The 20,852-nt window shown below is 31.0% G+C and overlaps 3 protein-coding genes and 1 long non-coding RNA gene across 6 annotated transcripts; 2 read left to right on the top strand and 2 right to left on the bottom strand.

Annotated features, from left to right (window-relative positions):
- Positions 1-3,536: 3,536 nt before the first annotated feature.
- On the top strand, positions 3,537-8,580 carry LOC120090377 (protein RETICULATA, chloroplastic-like). 3 transcript variants are annotated; one of them, XR_016524405.1, is made up of 9 exons: positions 3,537-3,884; positions 4,154-4,786; positions 4,930-5,028; positions 5,453-5,673; positions 6,021-6,090; positions 6,165-6,244; positions 6,637-6,701; positions 7,262-7,523; positions 8,303-8,580. XR_016524405.1 is itself a non-coding variant. In XM_039047999.2 (8 exons), the coding sequence occupies exons 2-8, from the start codon at positions 4,193-4,195 to the stop codon at positions 7,453-7,455; spliced, it is 1,323 nt and encodes a 440-aa protein (XP_038903927.1). In that variant the 5' UTR covers positions 3,537-3,884; positions 4,154-4,192; the 3' UTR covers positions 7,456-7,680. The 3 variants fall into 3 exon arrangements, 1 of the variants encoding a protein (XP_038903927.1); XR_016524406.1 differs by lacking the exon at positions 8,303-8,580 and adding an exon at positions 7,707-8,151; XM_039047999.2 differs by lacking the exon at positions 8,303-8,580 and having other exon boundaries at positions 7,262-7,680.
- Positions 8,364-9,558, top strand: LOC150032794 (uncharacterized). The gene is made up of 2 exons (XM_090306716.1): positions 8,364-8,501; positions 9,138-9,558. The coding sequence occupies exons 1-2, from the start codon at positions 8,364-8,366 to the stop codon at positions 9,324-9,326; spliced, it is 327 nt and encodes a 108-aa protein (XP_090162842.1). The 3' UTR covers positions 9,327-9,558.
- On the bottom strand, positions 8,671-9,241 carry LOC150032795 (uncharacterized). The gene is made up of 2 exons (XR_016524407.1): positions 9,114-9,241; positions 8,671-8,996 (listed from the first exon to the last, which is right to left on the bottom strand). It is a non-coding gene; the product is annotated as an uncharacterized LOC150032795 (long non-coding RNA).
- Positions 9,559-13,847: 4,289 nt separating the features above from the next.
- On the bottom strand, positions 13,848-17,947 carry LOC120091444 (BEL1-like homeodomain protein 9). Its single transcript, XM_090307497.1, has 4 exons — positions 17,023-17,947; positions 15,176-15,492; positions 14,983-15,043; positions 13,848-14,879 (listed from the first exon to the last, which is right to left on the bottom strand). Exons 1-4 carry the CDS (start codon positions 17,545-17,547, stop codon positions 14,343-14,345), a joined length of 1,440 nt encoding a protein of 479 aa, XP_090163623.1. The 5' UTR covers positions 17,548-17,947; the 3' UTR covers positions 13,848-14,342.
- Between the last annotated feature and the right edge of the window lie 2,905 nt (positions 17,948-20,852).

Below are 20,852 nucleotides of genomic sequence, written 5' to 3'. Positions count from 1 at the left end.
CAAATTGAGCTTAAGACCTAGTTTATTATAGGCCAATATGCCTAAGAATTATAATTGTTGTGTTTGCCATATCTAGAATAAATAAAGCTAATAGTAAGGATTAAGGTTTCTTGTGTGCACATGAATAGTAGATGTCAATAAATAAAATTATAATGAATCGGATCGCAATGTTTATTGTTTTATTATATTTTTTTAATTTAACAATTGCGAATGAGAAATTAAACCATGAATGATTAAAATAATAATTAATATCTTATTTGTAAAGTAGTACTTGGATTGACTTGTGTTGTGTTTAGTTCTATCTTACAAGATAATAATTTTATTAGGAATAATTCACATTTCATTTTTTATGAAATTTTGTTTGTAACTTTAAAAAATTATGATGCATTAATTAAGAATTTTGTTCATATCTCAATGAAGATTTATAACTTAACCGATAGTGAGTAGATAACTATAAAATATATTTTTAATAAATTAATTTAATTAATTTTAATGTAAAAATAAATATTAACAATAACATGAGAGATAATTTTTTTAAAAAAAAAATCTATTTTAATATATATATATATTTTACCATAAGTAATGTATGGGATAGCATCAAATCTCTCACTTCAAAATTAATAATTAAACTTACTATTTGAGATACTTTGGTAGTAGCAGTATGAATATTAATTAACTTAACTAAATAAGTTTAATTCAGTTCATTACTTAAATTAATTTATTATAATTTAGTTGGTTATACTATAAAATTATGTTAAATAATTTAATAGAATAAATAAATATATTAACAAAAATATGATGGGAAAGCACGGACAAAAATCATATACCTTTAGCAAGAATATCAAATATATTTATAAGAATTTAAAAAATTGAACTTTGTACCAAAGAAAATGAAAATAACTTATTTTCGTGTCCACAATTTCCAACATTGTATCGAACGAGAGATTATGTTATATATATATATATATATATATATGGCTTTTCATTTGTATTTTTTTTTAATGCCTTTTCAATTGCTCCAAAGGAGAAATTAGATAGCAATTATATATTGAAGAGAAAAGAAAAATAAGATGAAAAAGCATATTGGCCCATCAATTCAACCGTGGCAACTTGGCATTTTTCGTGACCATTCCGCTGGCAACTTGGCCCTTTGTAGCCAATTTGCACTCTCCAATGTCACATTCAATTATCTTCTTTTCTTTATTTAATTTAGTTTTCAATACTTTAATAACATTCTTAAATCATTCATGCTTGCAATATGAGAATGATGGGGTTAATATTTCTTAAATATACACCAACGATTAAATTTAATTACCATTAGATAGAATATGAAGATTTAAATTTCAATCATAAAAGAACTCTTAAATAGTATATGTTAATTATTTCTAACCTTAACTATACTATGTTGATAATTTCATAAGGAAAAGTTATCTAACCAACTAGACTATATCTAAATTAATAGAAAAGTTATCTCGATTTAATATTTATAGTAGGAAAAATTTTCAATTGGATCATTCTTTATAGTTTGGTCACTTTCTTTAAAAAATTCCAATTTGATCATTCTTTATAGTTTGATCACTTTCTTTCTTCTTTTTCTTTCCCTTTTTTCTTTTTTTTTTAAAAAATTTTTAAGTCTAAAAAAATTAGGGAGAAATTGAACTTTGGTAATATTTTAATTAATTGAGTTATGTTGTTTTTGTCATTTTCATATTGGATATGTAAGACATATAAAATGAATTGATAATTATGTTAGTTGGCTATATTGGTGATTAATGGATAGCCAACCACAAAAATTCATCATAAACGATTTCTAGTATTTTTCTAAGACGGCATTTGAATATATATATATATATATATATATATATATATATATATATATATATATTCTCTCATAGCCCGACAATAAAATACAAATATAGTTATTTAAAATTTAAAAAAATAATCAACAAACAAACAAGACTAATCGATTCGATATTACAACGCTATTAATATTACTAAATTAACATGACCAAATACATTAATCATTCCACATAAGAAATTGGTAAGGTTTTCGATATACCCAATATTTAATTTGTAACTTATGAGGTCTAACCAAATCTATTATTTTTCTTAGATATGCAGGAAACAAGGAAAAAAAAAGGTTCATGAGGGATATATGTTTATGTCCTTCGTACTTTTTTTAATTGTTTAAACAAAATCATTATCTCTAATATAGATTACTAACGAGAATTTGGACTAAAATTTTGGTTAATATTGTCCTTTTGAGCTTTGTTTGAAATTAATTTTAACCTATGTTATTTCTTCATCATCATTATTTGAATTGGCAAAATTTTCTGTCAGATCCATTCCGATCGAGATGAGGAATTATTTGTTTGATGGGTCAAATCAGGGACCCCTTCAGGGTCTTCGAATCGAGGATGGGGAGGGTATCCCCACCCCGATTAGATTCTTTAATATATATATATATATATTAGGTATTTAACTTTTTATATTTAGCCTAGAATTTAATTTAGGCAAATTTAAGTCCAACTAGAGTGTCCAAACTCAAACAACTTTAGGGAAAAAAATTATAAGAAAAAAGTCTACAACAAAAGGGAAAACGGTAAATGGGTCCCGCGAGGACCCATTTTCCCCGACGGAATCTCCGCTCCAGTCCCCGCCTTCAAATGACGAGAGCGGAGATGGGATAAAATTTCCAACAGAAATGGAAATCCTCCTCTGTTCTACTCCAACCTCATTGTCAACCCTAATCATTATTATTTTAATGTCCATCCGACCTCTATATTAATACAATCGGAGTTTACATCTTTGATTAAAACAAATCAAAAGGAATGATCTAACCAAAATTTTAATCCACAATGTCCTATATATATATATCCATGAACAATCATTTGGAATCCAATTTTACCTTGGACAAGTCAGCAAATATCTTTCTGAATGTGAATCCCTCACAATTATTTAAAATGCAATAAATATCTATATAAATATATATAGAGGTGAATAAGTCGCAATCTAATATGTCTCCGAAATATTCCATTCTTTTTTAAAAAAAAATAAATAATAACTGTTTTATTAGAAATAAATTAAATTTTATGCTGAATGAAATCTTAGAATTTTAATTTTATGTTTATTAGATATATGATCTTTTCTAAAAAGAGTATATATATTACAAATATGTCAAAGATATATTAACTATGAAATGAAGAAATTTATAGATGTATTACAAACGATTAGATGATATAATTAAATTTATTAAAATTAAAGTTTATCTATTAGATTTTTTTTTTAATAAAGTTTAGATATAAAATTAAAAAATTTTAAAACTATTATGTAGTTTTAAAATTTTAGGAATTGATATAATTTTATAAAAGAGCAATGTACAGCGTACCTAGTCCTTATACTTTTCACTTATTAACTATAATTATAAAAATAAATTATTTTTAAAAAGTAAAAATGTCAAGTGATATTGTTTTATTAAAAAATACTTGAGATGCAACCAAGATATAAACATCGGTAGATTCAAGAGAACATTCAAATTTTTTCTATTTAAAAGTACTTTTAAAATTTAGAAAGTAAATAGGGGACTAAATTTATAATTTATTAAATAAATAAACTTTGTTGCCACGCAGCGGGACCGCAACGTTTGTTGCCACTGCCACTCAACATACTCATAGCGCCACTTTCTGGAGTTAAAAAGAGAGGCAGAGGAAAAACCAGAATCTCATCATTATATGATATAACTTCTTCACAACCTTTGCGGCTTTGCTCCGCCGTCCCCGCCACCGCCGATATATTTTATTCTATTCGTTCATCTGGATTACGGCGACTTCCGGAATCGAATTTGTTATCGTTCCTATTTCTTCGGCTTCTTTTGCGAAGCAGAGGTATACTGACTGCCTGCATAACTTATAGGCTAATTTCCTTTACTTTCTCTCATTTTCTAGATACATGTCTTTGTTTTCCCGTTGAAGCTTTTCGCTTCGAATGTTAATCGGAAGAAGAATGATAATCTGAATATCTGATCCTACTTACTACAGCCTGATGGTTAAAGAATTTTCTATGTTGTTGCATGCTGATTACTGATTAGAAGTTCAGGCGTGATTATATTGGTTAGTCTGATATTTTTGTTGCCTTTTGGTTTTCTCTGGTGAAGTTATAAATTCGTCGACAATTCGAAGTTGAATTCTCTAACATGGCGGTATTTGGAATATCGTATTCTGTGGAATTCGGGAATGAAGTAGTTTTGGGGAAGATTTGGAGTCAGGGGGTGGCTTTCGGCTGCAGAAGCTTTAGAAATGTGGTGAAGGAAGTTGCATATCCGATATCGGATCGAAAAGGTATTGGAAGATGCATAGCTGTAAAAAGGAAAAATAAGTTCTCGGTGGTGATGAATTTTTCGAAGTCGCATTTGGATTCAGACGCTCCGGCAGCTGCTATTACTGTCTCGAAGGAAAAGGATGAACCCATTAGAGGAAAGGATTTTAGAAGTTTGGAGATATCAGAAGTGGACATTGATAAACATGACGGAGATTTAATTGATGGCAACGGTGGTAATGGAACTTATAATAATGGTGGAGGTGGAGGTGGAGGTGGAGGTGGCGGTGGCGGTGGTGGGGATGACAGCAGGGGAGACAAAGAAGAAGAGGAATTTGGTCCAATTATGAAATTTGAAGAGGTGATGAAAGAGGTGGAATCACGAGGGGTGACTCTTCCTTCTGATATGTTAGAGGCAGCCAAGAGCGAGGGAATTCGCAAGTTGCTGCTGCTTAGATATTTGGAGATGCAGGTAAAACTTTTTTTTTCTTTTTCATTCTGTATTACATGTTTAACGCTGGGGTTTATAGTTCTATAAACTAAGAGAGTAAGAGATTATCTTCTATTAAATCTTTTGCCACTTCTGCTTAACAATGTCCTTGTTTGTTATTCAAGGGTTTAGGCTGGCCTCTTGGCTTTTTGATGAGATCCTGCGGTATGATTCGAAACCGGGTTCTGGCTGATCCATCATTTTTCTTCAAAGTTGGCGTGGAGGTCTATTAGCTAATCCTCTTACCATATTTCAGTATTTCTAGCTAATTTCTTGATCAAATTTACAGAGAGATGATTATGATGTCACCGGAAATAATATAGATCAAGAAAGTTGCTATGTTAATTGAATTATCTGATTTAGTCTGATAGGTAAAACTAAGGCCAAATCTTTAGGGTCCTACTTAGCAAATTCTACATACCATGATTTCTGGAAGTAGAATGAAAATGGGAAATTAATTGGAAAAGCATATAAAGGTTAATGAGATAGACTAGGTTGCATCTTTGATTGGGGCTTTTACATGATCATGTTTTAAAAATATGGTCAGTCTCTTCCTTTTTTCTTTTTTCTTTTTTTGTCTAATATTAGTTTCGACAGAACTCCAGATGTCACACAGATTTTTTTAAATTGCTGATTTAATATGGGCAGTTAGTTATTGATTCTTGCTGTGCTACTTTTGCGGAAGTTCAAAAGAGAGGCAAAGATTTCTGGACAGAATTTGAGCTTTATCTTGCTGATATTTTGGTTGGCGTGGCAGTTAACTTTGCTTTGGTTGCCCTGTTGGCACCTTATGCTCGTTTTGGGCAACCATCTGTGTCAAAAGGTTTCCTCGGACGTATTCATCATGCTTGTGAAGCACTACCTAGCAGGTTCCTAAGTTATAATATAAAATGGTTAAATTGCAAATTTGGTCCCTATGATTTGGAGATAATTAGAATTTAGTTCCTATGATTTGATAAAAATCTCATAAATAGTCCCTCGATGTAGAGATTGTTTATGAGGTTTTTATCATAGCATAGGAACTTTTTATAAGGTTTTATCAAACCATAGGAACTAAATAACTTTTAAAACCGTAGGTACTAAATTCTAACTTTCTCCAAAGTAACCATATAAAATTGTGTCGATGTTGGGGATCTCTGATGCTGAGTTGTGTTACTTGTATATTGTTGTTATTCCTTTTGAAATCAATATGTTTAGAACTTATCTTCATGTGTAGTGTTTTTGAAGCTGAACGACCAGGATGTAGATTTTCTGTACAACAAAGAATTGCAACATTTTTCTATAAGGTGAGGTTTACAGATACTATTAGCCAAATCTATTTTTATCTCTTAGCAACTTATTTTGATACTTTTGTTTTTAGGGACTCATGTATGGCGTAGTAGGATTTGGATGTGGTATACTCGGCCAAGGCATTGCAAATTTAATAATGACCGCGAAAAGGTTATATATATATTCTTTATTAATATTATTATTACTATTTGTTTCATGATGATAATTTAAGGTATTTTATCAACTACTGCTCCTTTTCATATCGCACACATGTGTAGGTGTATGCATATATATATACTCCATACTATGCCATTGAAGGGTTCCAGGCAAGGTTTGACATATAATAATTGGATGTAAAACTCTGATACTAGAGAGATTATTTGTATAGATTCACAAGACCTATTTAGGACCCTATCCATACATTTATTTCATCTTCATTGGCATCATTGAGGTTGTTCCTCGAATTTCTTTGCATTTATGCAGACTCTGGCACATTTCTTTTGCACCCATGAGTGTTTTGTTAGTATATGTGACTCTTACCCTTTTCCTTTACTATACATCAGGAGCATAAAGAAATCTGAAGATGAAGTACCAGTGCCACCTCTCTTTAAGAGCGCCGCACTTTGGGGTATTCCTCTCTTGTTTGCATTCTTTCTATTCTATTTGATCGATTTTCCCTGGGTCATGTGAATGTTGCTACTTCGCTTATTGCTTTACCCTCACTAGATAATGGCTTTGAATGTCTACAATGAAGTATATATTGCATGTTTATCATTTGTTTCTCTTGCATTCCAGACATATGTGAAGCTTGTGCTAGCTGCTTCTTTCAGACATGAGAACTTATCTGATATTCTGATTTGATCAAATCCACTATATGCTTAGGTTAATATGTTTACCATCCTCAATCTACTTGATCAGGATTTACTTTGTAATTCATCAATTTTCAAATACGGATAGGATTCTATTTACTCAACCGAGATATGAGTTTTTTGTGGTTGCCTTAGAGTTTTGAGATTGTTTTTCAATTGGAGTTCTCATTTTTGGTATTTTTCCATTCGTAAATTTGTGTTCTGTTTCTCACTAAAATTTGTTTTCTTGCACCGCAACTTTTCATTCTCTTTCTATTTGTAAAGTAGTTTTTTCTGTTATTTCTCACTAAAATATGTTTTCTTACACCCAAACTTGCAGGTGTTTTCCTCGCAGTATCTTCAAACACACGTTACCAGATCATCAATGGACTAGAACGTCTAGTCGAATCATCACCATTAGCAAAGAATATTCCAGCAGTTGCTTTGGCTTTCACAGTTGGTATTCGATTTGGCAATAACGTGTATGCTGGAATGCAATTTATCGACTGGGCTAGATGGAGTGGAGTGCAGTAAGAATATCAGATACAGATACCATTTAAGTCTCCTAGGAGTCAAGAAAAGTGTTCATAGGAAAACAAAAGGTGCCATACTCTAATCGCCTATAATCTCAATTCATTACAACCATTCCCCCAACCCCCACAGGTGTAACTTAAGATTTGACGTTTACTGTAATATTTCCGCAAAACTACTGTAAAATTAATATCTTGCAGTAATAAAAAGGTTAACAAAATTCACGAATGACCTACTTATTTGGTTCATTGCAGTCTTTGTTTTTACCATGCTGACATCAAAGCTATGATCATCGAACCATCTGCTTGAAAAACATGCCGTGAGAATGGCTTGCGAAATTTCCACCCACACGTTTTAAGATTCTAATCTTCCATATATTTGTCTTAATTATATACTCGCAAAATTCTTATTTTAGATTTTTGGTATTTCTCATGTCTTGACTTCAAACTGTGAGTTGTGAGGTGCAACTCTCAACACAAGCGCAAAACCAAGCAAAAGAAACATCCCTTTCTGTGATTTCTGAGGCCACCAATCAAAACGTCCAAGAATTAAATCCCAACTTTGAAATAATCTTAGATTAGTATGTTGTATTGTATCACACAAAAAGTTTGTGTTTCTCAGAAGATATTTTTGTGTCACAACTGTATTGATTTAACTCCTGCTAATGCAAACAAAATTTGCTAATTTTGTTGTTTTAAAGTTGAAAGAAAGGGGGTTTTCTGAGTAGAGCAGAGAGCAACCACGGAAATATCATCATTTGGCTTTGAAGCTCAGCCACCAGATTAACCAAGTATCCTCCTTTTATCAAAAATACATTTCATCTCCCTGACATTGAGCTATAAATTTGCAGAGGTTCGGCTTTTGCAGGCTGGTTTTGTACAGAAAAAACCAACCTGTCATTGCTTTTGAAGATGTTGGAGGGCAAAGCTGTGGTCCGCGAAACAGACATGCCACAGGGGATCCAGAGTCATGTCCTTGAGTTGGCTTATAAAGCACTTGATCAACACGAAGTTTCTGACTGTCAATCTATTGCACATTTCATCAAACAGGTTTATTTTCTTTAACATTCAGAATCTTCTTTATTAAATTTCTATTTTATTAAATTAATGATATGCTCTTTTCCCCCTTCTTCTTCTTTTTTATTATTTTTATTATTTTTATTTTTTTTATAAAAGGAAGACAGGTCCTTTCGTTGCAATAATAGATTGAAAAGATTCATTTTTGTAACCTGTAAAAGTTGTAGACACCCTTTTATGATATAAAGAAGATATGCCTCATCATTCACAGTAACCACATCAATAAACAAAGTTACCTTTTCCTTTTAAAATATTCGAGTGTGCGTCATTTTCAGATACTATAAATTTCTACACACACAAACATAGATGATCTATGTACACGTCATCCACTATCTGATCTGATGAGACTAAATCTGGAATATACTTTGTGTGGATGATTTTAGAATCAACTTGACTGACGAGTCAAGGGACATCATTTTGAATGAAATGACTCCGGAAGTTCCCATGTTCATCATTTCTTCTTTTTCCCTGGTTTGTCAACAATCTCAGTATGATAATGCATATCAAATTACATACTACCGAGTGGACCGACCCGTGACATGTTAATGAAAGATTACAAAATAGTGGCTGAATTAAATTGCATACTTATATGAGAGTTTTGATCATTAGAGGTTTGACAAAGCTTATGGCCCGGCATGGCATTGTGTGGTGGGCAAAGCGTTCGGAGGTTGCATTACGCATCTATGCGGGAGTTTCATCTTCTTCCATGTGGATAAAATGGAGTTTCTCATCTTTAAGGACGGACGAGACTGCTCCAAAAGCATCGAAGAGACCGTTGGAGTTTGCCAGAAATGTTAATCTCAGTTATCTTTATTTACATCTTCTGGTGATATCATCCATTTGCAGAGACCAAGGATAATGAGGTTACACACAGTCTTATTGTGAGTGATATTTAGCACGTTTATGCTTTTTTTGTATAAGTAGGGTACGGATTTGAACCTCCAACCTTAAGCTATATTCACCTTAGTCTTATTTTCTATTGCTTATTGCGTTGAAGTTTGAATTGAGTAAGAATATTAGAGGTTATACATATTGATATTGAATTGTGGAGTAGCTCTAAGTGAAAAGATTGGCCTTTTCTTAGCAAACAAGGTTAATAAAACAAGCTTACTAGTTAAGAAAACAGAAGACAAGAAACAAAACAACAATCATATGTGTAACAATCCATAACATCAACATTTGAAACAAAGAAAGCTTAGATGGGTATAGCAGAAGAATAATCATTACACGAAACCTTGAGAGCATAATTTAAAAGAAAAATAGAAGGAAAAGCAGAGTTACCTTGAGGGAGAGTTGATAATCTGATTTACCAAATCCAGCATTGTCAGCAAGGAAGAGGTAATCTGCAACCCGAGGGCTAGAAAAGAAGCCATCTTTTATTTTATTATTCTCATCTAAACCTCAGGATGCAGATTACCCGATCCTTACCCAATAAAATTTACAAAAGCAAATCTCACACTGCAGAAAAGAAAAGGAAAAAAAAATGGCAGAGTAGAGAGTTTTGACTGAGGAAGAAGCTTTGGTTTTAGAATGAGCTGAACTTCATATGGTAAATTCATTAGTATTTATAATGGGTTTCAAAGCTTGAAAAATATATTCCAAAGTATATAAAATTAAAATTAAAATTAATTTTTTTATTTTAGGAAAAGGTGCATAAAGGAGAAACACACGATAAGGTGCTCTACTAGAATTATGAGTTGGGTTCTGTTCTTCCCTTACCAATCGTAAGAAGCAAGAAGCTTTCCTTTTCTTATTTTTATTTTTATTTATTTATTACTTTTATTTTTTTGGGACAGTGATTGTTCTTTCTTTGACCACATCTTTTAAAAAAGAAAAAGAAAAATATGCAGGATAAGAGAGATCTTACCCTATTTATCAACAAAAGATTGCTCTACATTTTCCTTCACTATTTTTACCCATTTTTCAAGATAATGTCATCTTATTCATTTTACCATTCAATTACAATTCTTCATGTGAATGTGATTTGTATACATTAATACATACGTCATGTTATAATTGGGAAGTTTAATTCCTTGAGGAAATCACAATCGTAAAAGAATAGAAATAAATTTTCGATGTGAAAAGGATAATGGACGGAATATTCTAACTATGCATCTGTTATTTTCTTTTTCTTTTTCTTTTTCCTTTTCTTTTAATTATTCCACTTTGTTGTTTTCTTTCTAAGTTACTTCAATAAACCACTTTATGGGGAAAATATTGTTTATTGATTCACTTTTAATTGTCGACATGAACATAATTTAACCACTAAAATGTATTTATTCTATAAAAATGACGGCTAAAAGTTTATTTTACCCCATCTTCTCCTATAGGCAATGAAGAGGGTCAATATAATCCCTAAGTTCAAACCTCCTACTCCACATGAGTTGTAATGCTGAAAATAGAACAACTTTAATCAATTTATCTCGCTTGTATGGACTATGGAGATTGGAAATTTCAAATAAATCCATTGTAATGTTTTAATCCGATGAATTATGCATAGGTTGGCTTAGAATTATACCTTAACTATTGTTTTCTTTTCTTTTCTTCTTTATTTTATTTATTTATTTTGTTTAACACGTAGGGTTGAGGGATTTGATTCTCTAATCTTTTAGTTGACAGTATAAATCTAAAATATTTGAGCAATATATTGCTCAAATTAACATATATCTTAACTAATTGAATTATATTTAAGTTCATTCAATTATCATCTTCCTTAAGGTCAACTCTTAAATTGAAGTTAGAAATTAATGGCATGTTTTGAATTGCTTTATAAGTGCTTAAAGTATATTTTGCGGAAAGACATATTTATATTATTAGACATCCAAAAAAAAGTCATTATAAATCAGCCCTAAACCCATTGGGCTACTTTATTTTAGTAAATTAACCCTCCAAGCGCCAAGTTCGATCGTTGGGAGGGAAAAAAACCACGAGAGTGAGCATGTATTTAACTATTTAAATTAAGGTCATGTTTACTAATCTTTAATTAAAATTGTCGTAATCATCATAGATTTACATTCATATATTAATTGTAATGGCCCTCAATCATAAAGGGGACGAGATTCCTTTGATTACATTTACTACACACTGATGCAATCATAATAATAATAAAATAAAATTAAAAAAAAATCATTGGTGTTGTTTATTCCATAGAGGCACATATTGAAAAGGGTAAATGTTGAAAAGTTAGTAAAAAAGAGGGTGTGGGTCTTATGTAATAATCAAACATAATTGAATCGATGATCATCTCCCTCACAATAGAGTTACATTTGTTGATTACGAATTTTATAGTGTGCTCACATTTCATTACGATTACAAAACACTGATAAACAACAACAACAAACATAAATAGATGTAGTCTACTTTTGAATTACATTTACAAGGAAGTAAACACGGCCTATTCAACAACGAACATCATTTTAAGACATTGGGACACAATTTGATGTGCATTAGATATGTGTTTTTTCTTTAAAATAATAACCTCAACAATCAGTTCAATAAAATGTTTCTACACCCCATCTCAGGTTAATAAGATTGGAACGCTAGAGAGGAAGTTATCAGACCAAGAAGACGAAGAAGCGAAAATAATAGGGTGATTGGCCAAATTATGAGCCACCTATTAAAAACTCTTGGTGCATGACTGATACCCACAAACTCTTGGAACAAAGTATCAAATATGCTTTGTTCTTTATTAGGCGCCAAAAATTAGAAATAAGTAGAAAAAGTAGGGTAATTGATTGAGTTAAATAGCGATTTAAAGTGGATTTGTGGTTGCTAATACTCCCACATAAAGAACACAGATTCGCCAAATCTCCAATTGAACATGTCAATCTTTAACTACAAAGATAGCTAGGCCCACTCTTCTTTAAAGAGAAAAAGAAACAAGGCCCAAATTCTTTTTAGGACACTATGAAAGTGAACCTACCAGCCCAATTAATGGCCCCCCTCAATTTTTACCCACTTTCTATTTTTTGTCCAAATCACACAAATGGATTACCTTTTTCATATCTTACTTTATAAAATACGGAATTTTTTTAGAAAAATATTATTTTCAACTTTGAAATTATCTACGATGTTTATATCAAATCTCGAAAAATATCGATGAATTGTATTTCATTGTGTAGTTCTCACTCTGTTCTTTTCAGATTTTCACCTTCCCCTTACTTCGAAAAATATATTTCAATGCTTATTTTCATAGTTATGCCCTAATTTTTACATATAACATTATTAAAATCACTCACAAACCTGAATACACCATATATACACAAGATTGAATCCACAATAAAAGAGTAACTTGTACGTGTGTGTATTTCTGTATGTATCTATCTATCTATCTATATATATATATATAGTTTTCTCTCTTTTTTAAAAAAATAAATTCTTATATTTAGTTGAAAATAAAAATATTAAAACAAATCCATATATATATATATATATTAGTCATATGTATACATTATTGTCCTTATATGAGAATACAGTGCATAATGTATACTTTTCCTATAGTTATGTCTTAATTTTTGATGTGTTAACATTATTGTTAAAATAGAAGAACAATATTTACGTATATACTATTGTTTATATATGAGGATATAGTGATAACTGATATCGTGATATATATACATGAAGCATAATTGCAAATATGAGAGAGAATATATATGGAGTATATATTATGAAAATAGGGAAAAAAGTGTAGGGCAAACCAATTAAGAACTAGGTTAAAGAGAGTTGGCCACCATCTCAATTTAAAATTTCTATCTAAATCTCAAATATTCAATTGGTCTCGAAATTTTGATAAATTTTTTAAATTAATTACTTTAATTGAGTTCAAGTAATTATAACAATTTTCATCCATCAATCTCCTTTTCATAAAATTTGGATGTCATTGGGCACAATTTCCATCATGATGTAGTTATCTAGTGTACCCAACAAAGTTTATTAATGTAAATTATACTCCTTAATATTTTCAATTTATAGATGATAAAATTGACTTTATATTGTGCTAAAAAGGAAGAAAGAAGCAAACTTGATATAGTTTTTAATCCAAGTAGATACTTATGATAAACCCACATATAGCCCCATCACCCATAAAAGCAAACACACGTACACAAGACACGAAATTATCCACATTTTACAAGAAAAAAAACAGTATGTACTCCCAATTATGAATTATCAGTTTTAAACCAAACACAGTAAAAAGGTAAAAACTTTTTGAAAACGCATAGAGGCATGGATGGATTTAAAAGTGGGACTCTCCCATGCTTTTCAATTGGTGCTTTAACGCCACCATTTCAAATACTTATGATTACCAGAAGAGAAAGAATATAATAAATATATAGTTTTAAGTGCACGAGAAACCATAAATATGAAACTTTCAAATCCCAATCATAAATACATAGAAACCCAAACAGCAAATTAGGGTTGAATTTCTAACAACCATTATTCTTATAAAAATATATTTGATCCAATAAGAAGCAAAGGAACTCACCACCTACAGTACTTCACAACCCTTTCCTTTTCTTTTCTTTTCCTTTCTTTTCTATTCTTTTCTTTTCTCCTCTCATTCCATTCCAAATTGTTACACAAGGGCAAATAATGGCATTTTTCACATTTCAATTCTCCTTTTGTTTTTGCTCTCTTTTTCTGGTACGATTTTGGAGGTAAGCCATTTACAGGTTTTGAATTTTTGCTTATGCTCTTCTTCATGTAGTACTCATCTAAACCCCACATTTTATATGGTATATAATACAACATCAGTACCAAATAATATGGAACCTCTTGTTTTCCTATCATATTAACTTCCAAAACACCACATTGATTTCACCCTACAAAGTCATGTAACATCTGACCTCCAAGAACATCTCTACTAAAATGTCCACCCATTACGTACCCATCGTTGTTGCCTTGGATTCCGAGGCCAAAACGTCGAGTGGCTGCTACAGGGAACCCTACAGGGAAGGGTTCGGAAAAGCCACCTATGACATTGTTCTGGTGAAGACCAAGAGTTAAGGAAACTCCACCGTTGTTGCCCGCCATGTTTGTGTTTGTGGCTACATGGGGATGGGTTGACAAGTTGTAAGATACGTTCAAGGGTTCATTGTGATTTCCCATTGGCACATCATGAGGTTCGTTCCAGGTGCGTTTGGGAGGAGTATCTTGAATTTGTTGAGTGGATGTAGAGGGGTTATCCATTGCCAATGAGTTCGATGGATGATGATGATCGTTCGTCCTGTTGGCGTTTCGATCTTCTCTATGTAAATTCTTCTGTGTTTGTTGCTGCTTGGTTTCCAGCATGTATATTTCTTCAACCATTGGTTTCCAAAGCCTCACTCTTGCATTAATGAACCAGTTAGATACCTGCCTCAAAGAGTACAATTATTGTCTTTTTAGAGCCAAAAATAAATAAGTAATGCGAACCTAAACCATGACAGAAATTTTGAATTGACAATATAAAGCGGACCTGACTACGAGACAGACCAGTCTGTTTTGCTAACATAAGCTTGTCTGTATCAGAAGGATAACTGTCCCAAAAAAACAAAACAAAACAAAACAATACTAATCAAATATCTTGATAACCCAAAAGACTAAACCCATTACTCACATACTTTGAGTAAAAAAAAGAACTATGGTTATTGGGTTAAGAATAGTCTTACGGATGCAAAAAATGTTCAAACAACCAAGCACGAAGAACAGTTACTGCTCGTTCAGGAAGCCCTCGCTGTGGTCGCCAAACAGGCTGATGGTCAAGAAATCCCGGGTTCTGAACGGATCTTCGATTGTAGTCACCATGAGTCTTTTTATTGAATTGAAGTTGGTCTAGAATAGCATTTTTCAAGCACTTGAAATGCTTGTACATGGCTTTTATAGCCTGGTTGGCATACGGCGCCGCATTCCCGAGCCCGGAGATGTACTCGAACGATGTCATTACTTCCTGGATTTGTTGATAGTACTGCTTATATTTCCTGTAAACCTAGATAATGGCCACGGAAAAACAAAAGTTAATATTTAAAAATAGATGAACAGATAATGAAAAGTTAGGAATCAAAAGGGCTCAAAGAACCTAATTTCACTCATCACTCAACTTGTGGTAAAAACACACCAGTCACATTCAAAAGCTACTTACATTGTACCAGGCATGAGTAAGTAATTGGTCAACAGATTATCAAAAGTACAGTGGAAATAACAGTACAATGAAAAATAACAGTAATTTGTTTGTATCAAAAACTTTTATTCTTTTGTTTGGATATCATAAATTTGACCATATGAAAAGTGATGACATTGATTATATTATGATAGTATAAATCAAGCCTAATCTGAAAAGGAGAATTATGATAAACTCTTTGAGGGCAAAAATGCATTAAATGGAGAACAATGGAATAAATGGTTTAAGAGGAAAATTGTGCTAATTTTATAAATATAAGACTTTATGTATAAGATTGTAGCATACAACCGGTTTCATGATACTCTTAAATCCAGCCCCAAAAATATGTTAATGAGAAATGTACACGTATACATTGATTCCAAACATGTACACAATTACTTTTCTCCACCAAATAAATAATAGAGTGTAATTACCATTCATTCTCTTCATGGTATTTTTTGAAAAATAGCAATATAATTAAGCTAACACCTTTAAAGTAGTAAAAATCTGTGGGAAATGGATAATAGAGTGTAAAACAACATATTTGCAATTAGTTTCCCCACGGACAAAAAAAAATAGAGAGAGGATGATAGAGTGTAACTACTAACTATAATATTCATATTATTTATTTTTTCAATATATATAAAAAAAAAATAGGAATATATATATTCTGAGAACAGCTTTATAGAAGTATAAATCTTTATAGAAAATGGATTCCTCCAATCACTTTGATTAAGCACATTATGCCCAGACTTGGTAAAAAAAATATCCTTAGACTTAGAGCTAGAACCTTAGTCAGACACACTTTAGAAGGCCAATACTCATTTGTGCATATATTCCTTCTAATCACTTTATCAAAAAGATAAATTATGAGATGAAGAAGCAGCAGCTACATTAATCAATCCTTTTTAATAGAGAGAATCTAATGCATAATAAGCTAAAGCAGAGGATACAACAATATTAGGAATAATAAGGTTTGCATCTTGCATGTTAGTCTAGTTATAATCAAAAGATTGACATCAACATCACCTAATCAAAGGAATCATTTCTATTTCCCTTAATTAATTAATTAATATCCCTAAAAACATGCAACTACCCTTTGAATTGAAACAAGAGTGCTAATTGGGCTCCATGAAGAATAATAATAATAAAATAATAATAATAATAAGTAACAACCCTATTTCAAAAAGGGGAGGAAGTAATTAAAGTTAGTAACATATTATAGTGATATGCACTAAGCAAGCATGATAATTACTGATTAAAGCCAAAAGTACCCATCTGATGTTAAAGGGGAAAAAAAAAGAATTAGAATAGGAAACCCCTAAATTACAGAAAAGGGTGAAAGTAAAGAAATAGTACCTCATCAAGCATGGAAAGAAGGGTGGATTTATGAGGAGGGGCAGAAGAATCAGAAGGAAGGGGGTGATGATGGTCGAGAATTGGGGAATCGGTGAAGGAATCAGAGGAAGGATCGTGGAGGAAAGCAGAATGAGAAGAAGAAGAGGAATGGACAGAATCACAGAGGTCCTGTAGCAAGTGATGGGCGGGCTTGAGGAACCTGGAGCCTTTCAAAATGGAAGCGTAGCCGGTGAAAGGGCCGAGAGGGAGAGGAGCGGGAATAGGGGAAGCGAGAAAGGGGTGAGGGGAAAGGGAAAGGGAAAGAGGCTCAGCTGGGAAAGAATGGATTTCGGGTAGAAGAGGGGATTGGAATTGGGGGTCGAAAAAAGGGTGGTGGTGAAATTGGAAGCGATTAGAGGAATCGGAAGAAGAAGGGTCGTAAAAAGGGAGGAAATTGGAACGGTGGTGGTGGTCGGGAAGCTCCCGGAGCTTGTCGCGGCGGCTCTGTTGAGGGACATGGTCGTAGGATTCAATACCCTCAGCCATCAAAAACTGTTTTTTCTTTTCTTTTCTTTTCTTTCACAAGTGTTGGTGTGTGTTCTGCACAAAAATAAAGATTTTCTTTCTCTGCAACTTTTTTTTTTTTTTTTTTTTTTTTTTTTTAATCTCTCCCTCTTTAAAAGAAGGAGAGGAAGAAAAAAAAAAGAAAAGGAAGGGGGAAAAAATGGTTTGGGATTGTTAATCTGTGTGGGTTTGAGGGGAAGGAGGGAAGAGGAGCATAGGGTTTGAGGAAACCGGAGGGAGACCGGGTAATGCCGGTAATTAATGAACTAACCTGCGCAGGCAGATGTTTCTGACAGGGGGTTTGAGGTTTTTTGTCGTTTTATATTTCTTTTATTTTTATTTTTATTTTATTTTATTTTTATTTTTATTTTGGAGGGTTATGATGGGTTTTCTATTTAATTATTTGGTTGGATGTCTATGAGAGGGTGGGTGTGGGTTACGTGGGTCATTCTTTCTTCTTTTGTGCTTCTTTTCTTTTTTCCCCTTTTTTTTCCTCTTTACATTTATCCATTCATAATAAAATTTGGTATGATTATAATCCACCGTGATAAATCTTAATCGTAAATATAATTAAATCACTTTTAATCGTATTTATCTAAAATTAATAATTTTATCAAATTTATTATTATCGTTATAGTTACTTTTATCTCTAAGAACCAAATCATAAATGTAACAGTAGATACAATAATAAACGTGTTAAAATTCATTGTTTTTCTTTGAAATAGTAACAATAATGGTAACCATAACCATGAAATTTATGGTAATAGTAATGATACGACGTAATGTTCGAATATAACTCAACTGATTATCTCATGCTCGTCATTCATATTATATTACTTGATTACGAAATTTCAATTGGGGTCCACATTTTAGTATGAACATATGACGCTGGTAAACACTAACATATGTAAACAAATGAGTCACCCTTTCTAAATTGCCTTTCATTTATTGCGATACACTTTCTGTAAACGTGACCTTAAATCAAACTATTTCCACAATTTCACTTATTTTCCTTATTTCTTTCTAGTTGTATATAGTAGAAATTGGGAGTTAACATAATTCAACGATAATTATCTTGTATTACTTCTTTTCAGGCTATAGTTTCAAATTTTGATAACCGGCCATTTGTTAATATATATATACAAATGATTTCATAATTTTGCAACAATATTTTTTCTACTTAAATCGTAGACTTTTTACTTGATTAATTTATAAATGATTGTCTTAAGATCAAATATATTGAGAGAAACAAGTTCATTAGCTCAAGATTTGAAACTTCACAAAATAGGATGATCAATCTCACTTGAATATTCTTAACATGCAATTGAAAATATGAATAAAAATTCAAGAAACTCTCATGACTAAACTTCAAAGGAACACAAAAGCCAAAACTTAATTCACCATATAATTGAATTAATCCAAATAACCTAAAGCTAGTATTTTAATAGACTCCCAATGAAAATCCTAATGCCACATCATAATTCACAGCAGTAGGGCAAAAATAACCCAACTTAATGTGGCATAAAATGAATGAGATTGGAAAACAATAAAAATATATCAAATTTATTAAATAAAATATAATTAATAATTTGATGTCTTGAACAGTTGATATCATCAATTTTGTTTTAAATGTCTTTAAAAGGGATCTTTTTAAATATAGAAAATATATTTAAAAATATTTACAACAAAAAAGTTTCAAAAGTTTCTATGCATATTTCCTATAATTTTCCTTTTCTATGTATAGTTCGTAGGAAGGAGAAGAGTTCGACTGAAGATGGATGTAAAGAAAAGATGGTTAAAAAGGAAGACAAAGAGTTGAAATGGTCATATTATTGAAGTTCATCGAACACATTATCATTTGAAATGATTGAAGAGATAAATTATAAACAGCAAATTCAGTATTCTTTTCCCAAAATTATTTATATTGTAAATACCACTATTTTTATTGTGTTATTTCTTTTCATTATTGATTACTTTATATAAAATTTCTCTAAATTTGAAAATAGATAAAGTGATATGGTATTTTGTATGGATAATTAAAATAGCATCAATTTGTTAAAAATATAGATGAATGTTGAAAAGTTTATAACTTAGAATTAAATTACGTGTTCTCTCTCTAAAATTACAACAATTTTCTATTTTGAGTCAGCTACTTTCATATTTTGACAATTGGATTATCTAAAACAATTATTTTAGGGGGTCGGAAACAAAAAGTTGATTATTATACTCCTAGAGTATTATAGTTGAATTTTAATAGTTTGGGAGTGTAGATTATTTTAGTTTGGGTTATAATAATATGTATTTAAGGTGTAAACCATTTTAGTTTGGGAAGTAAGTAGTAAATAATGTAGTAAATAATAAAAAAATGATGAATGTAAAATAGTAAAAACTGTAGCAAATAGTAAATATTTTAACAAGAGGGTTTGAAATAGTGTTTACGGTAGTTAATTGGGGGTTTTGAAACAGTATTTATTATAACAAAAGATGATTATTATAATCTTATGATAATCTTTGTCCCAAACGTTTTTTCTTGTCTTAAAAAGCAATTGCCTTCAATAATTTTACCTATTTTCTCTTACCATTTTTTATTTTGATTTTCAACTCTCCCTCTAAACCATTTTGAATTAATTGTCAAAGTTTCCAAATAAAATAGGGGATTTTTTTTAAATATAAAAAAATTTAAAATATCTGCTATTTATTAAAAAAAAATTAAAAAATATTTGTACTTTTTTAAATTTCTCGATGTAAAGTATAAATATTTTAAAGATTTTTCTATTTATGAAAATTTCTCATAAAATAAGTGTTGGACCACTATTTTAGTTTTCCTATTAAAATGATAAATTTGGACTTGAATTTTTTAAAAAAAATTTCATAAATAGAAAAAATTAAAAAAATATATGTATAGTTTATAGCGAAAAAAAAATCAAAACTACTTATACTTTTGAAATTTTTATTACAAAGTATAAATGTTTTTAAATATTTTTTATATTTAAAAAAATCCGATGAATTATATTGGAATATTATTAGTTATACATTGATATAGAAAATAAAACAATATAATATTTGAAGCGGCATTAATTTTGGAGAAAGTTTCAAGACAGTGATGTGATAGCTTGACTAAAACTAAAACTCCATACTAAAAAACCAGCATTTGGAAAATAAAAATATTAATATAGAATGGGTCCTTGAAAAGTAGTCTATAATACCATTTTTATCAAACCATAATGAAAATTGGTGTAATCGTAATAAAATTTCATTGATTGATCAATTGTAATGAACTTGAATCG

Source organism: Benincasa hispida, chromosome 11, assembly GCF_027475165.1.
Source record: "Benincasa hispida cultivar pf3 chromosome 11, pf3_genome.v1.1, whole genome shotgun sequence".
NCBI lineage: Eukaryota > Viridiplantae > Streptophyta > Magnoliopsida > Cucurbitales > Cucurbitaceae > Benincasa > Benincasa hispida.
Note: the sequence above shows the minus strand (reverse complement) of the source record. Positions and strands in the feature narration are given on the sequence as shown.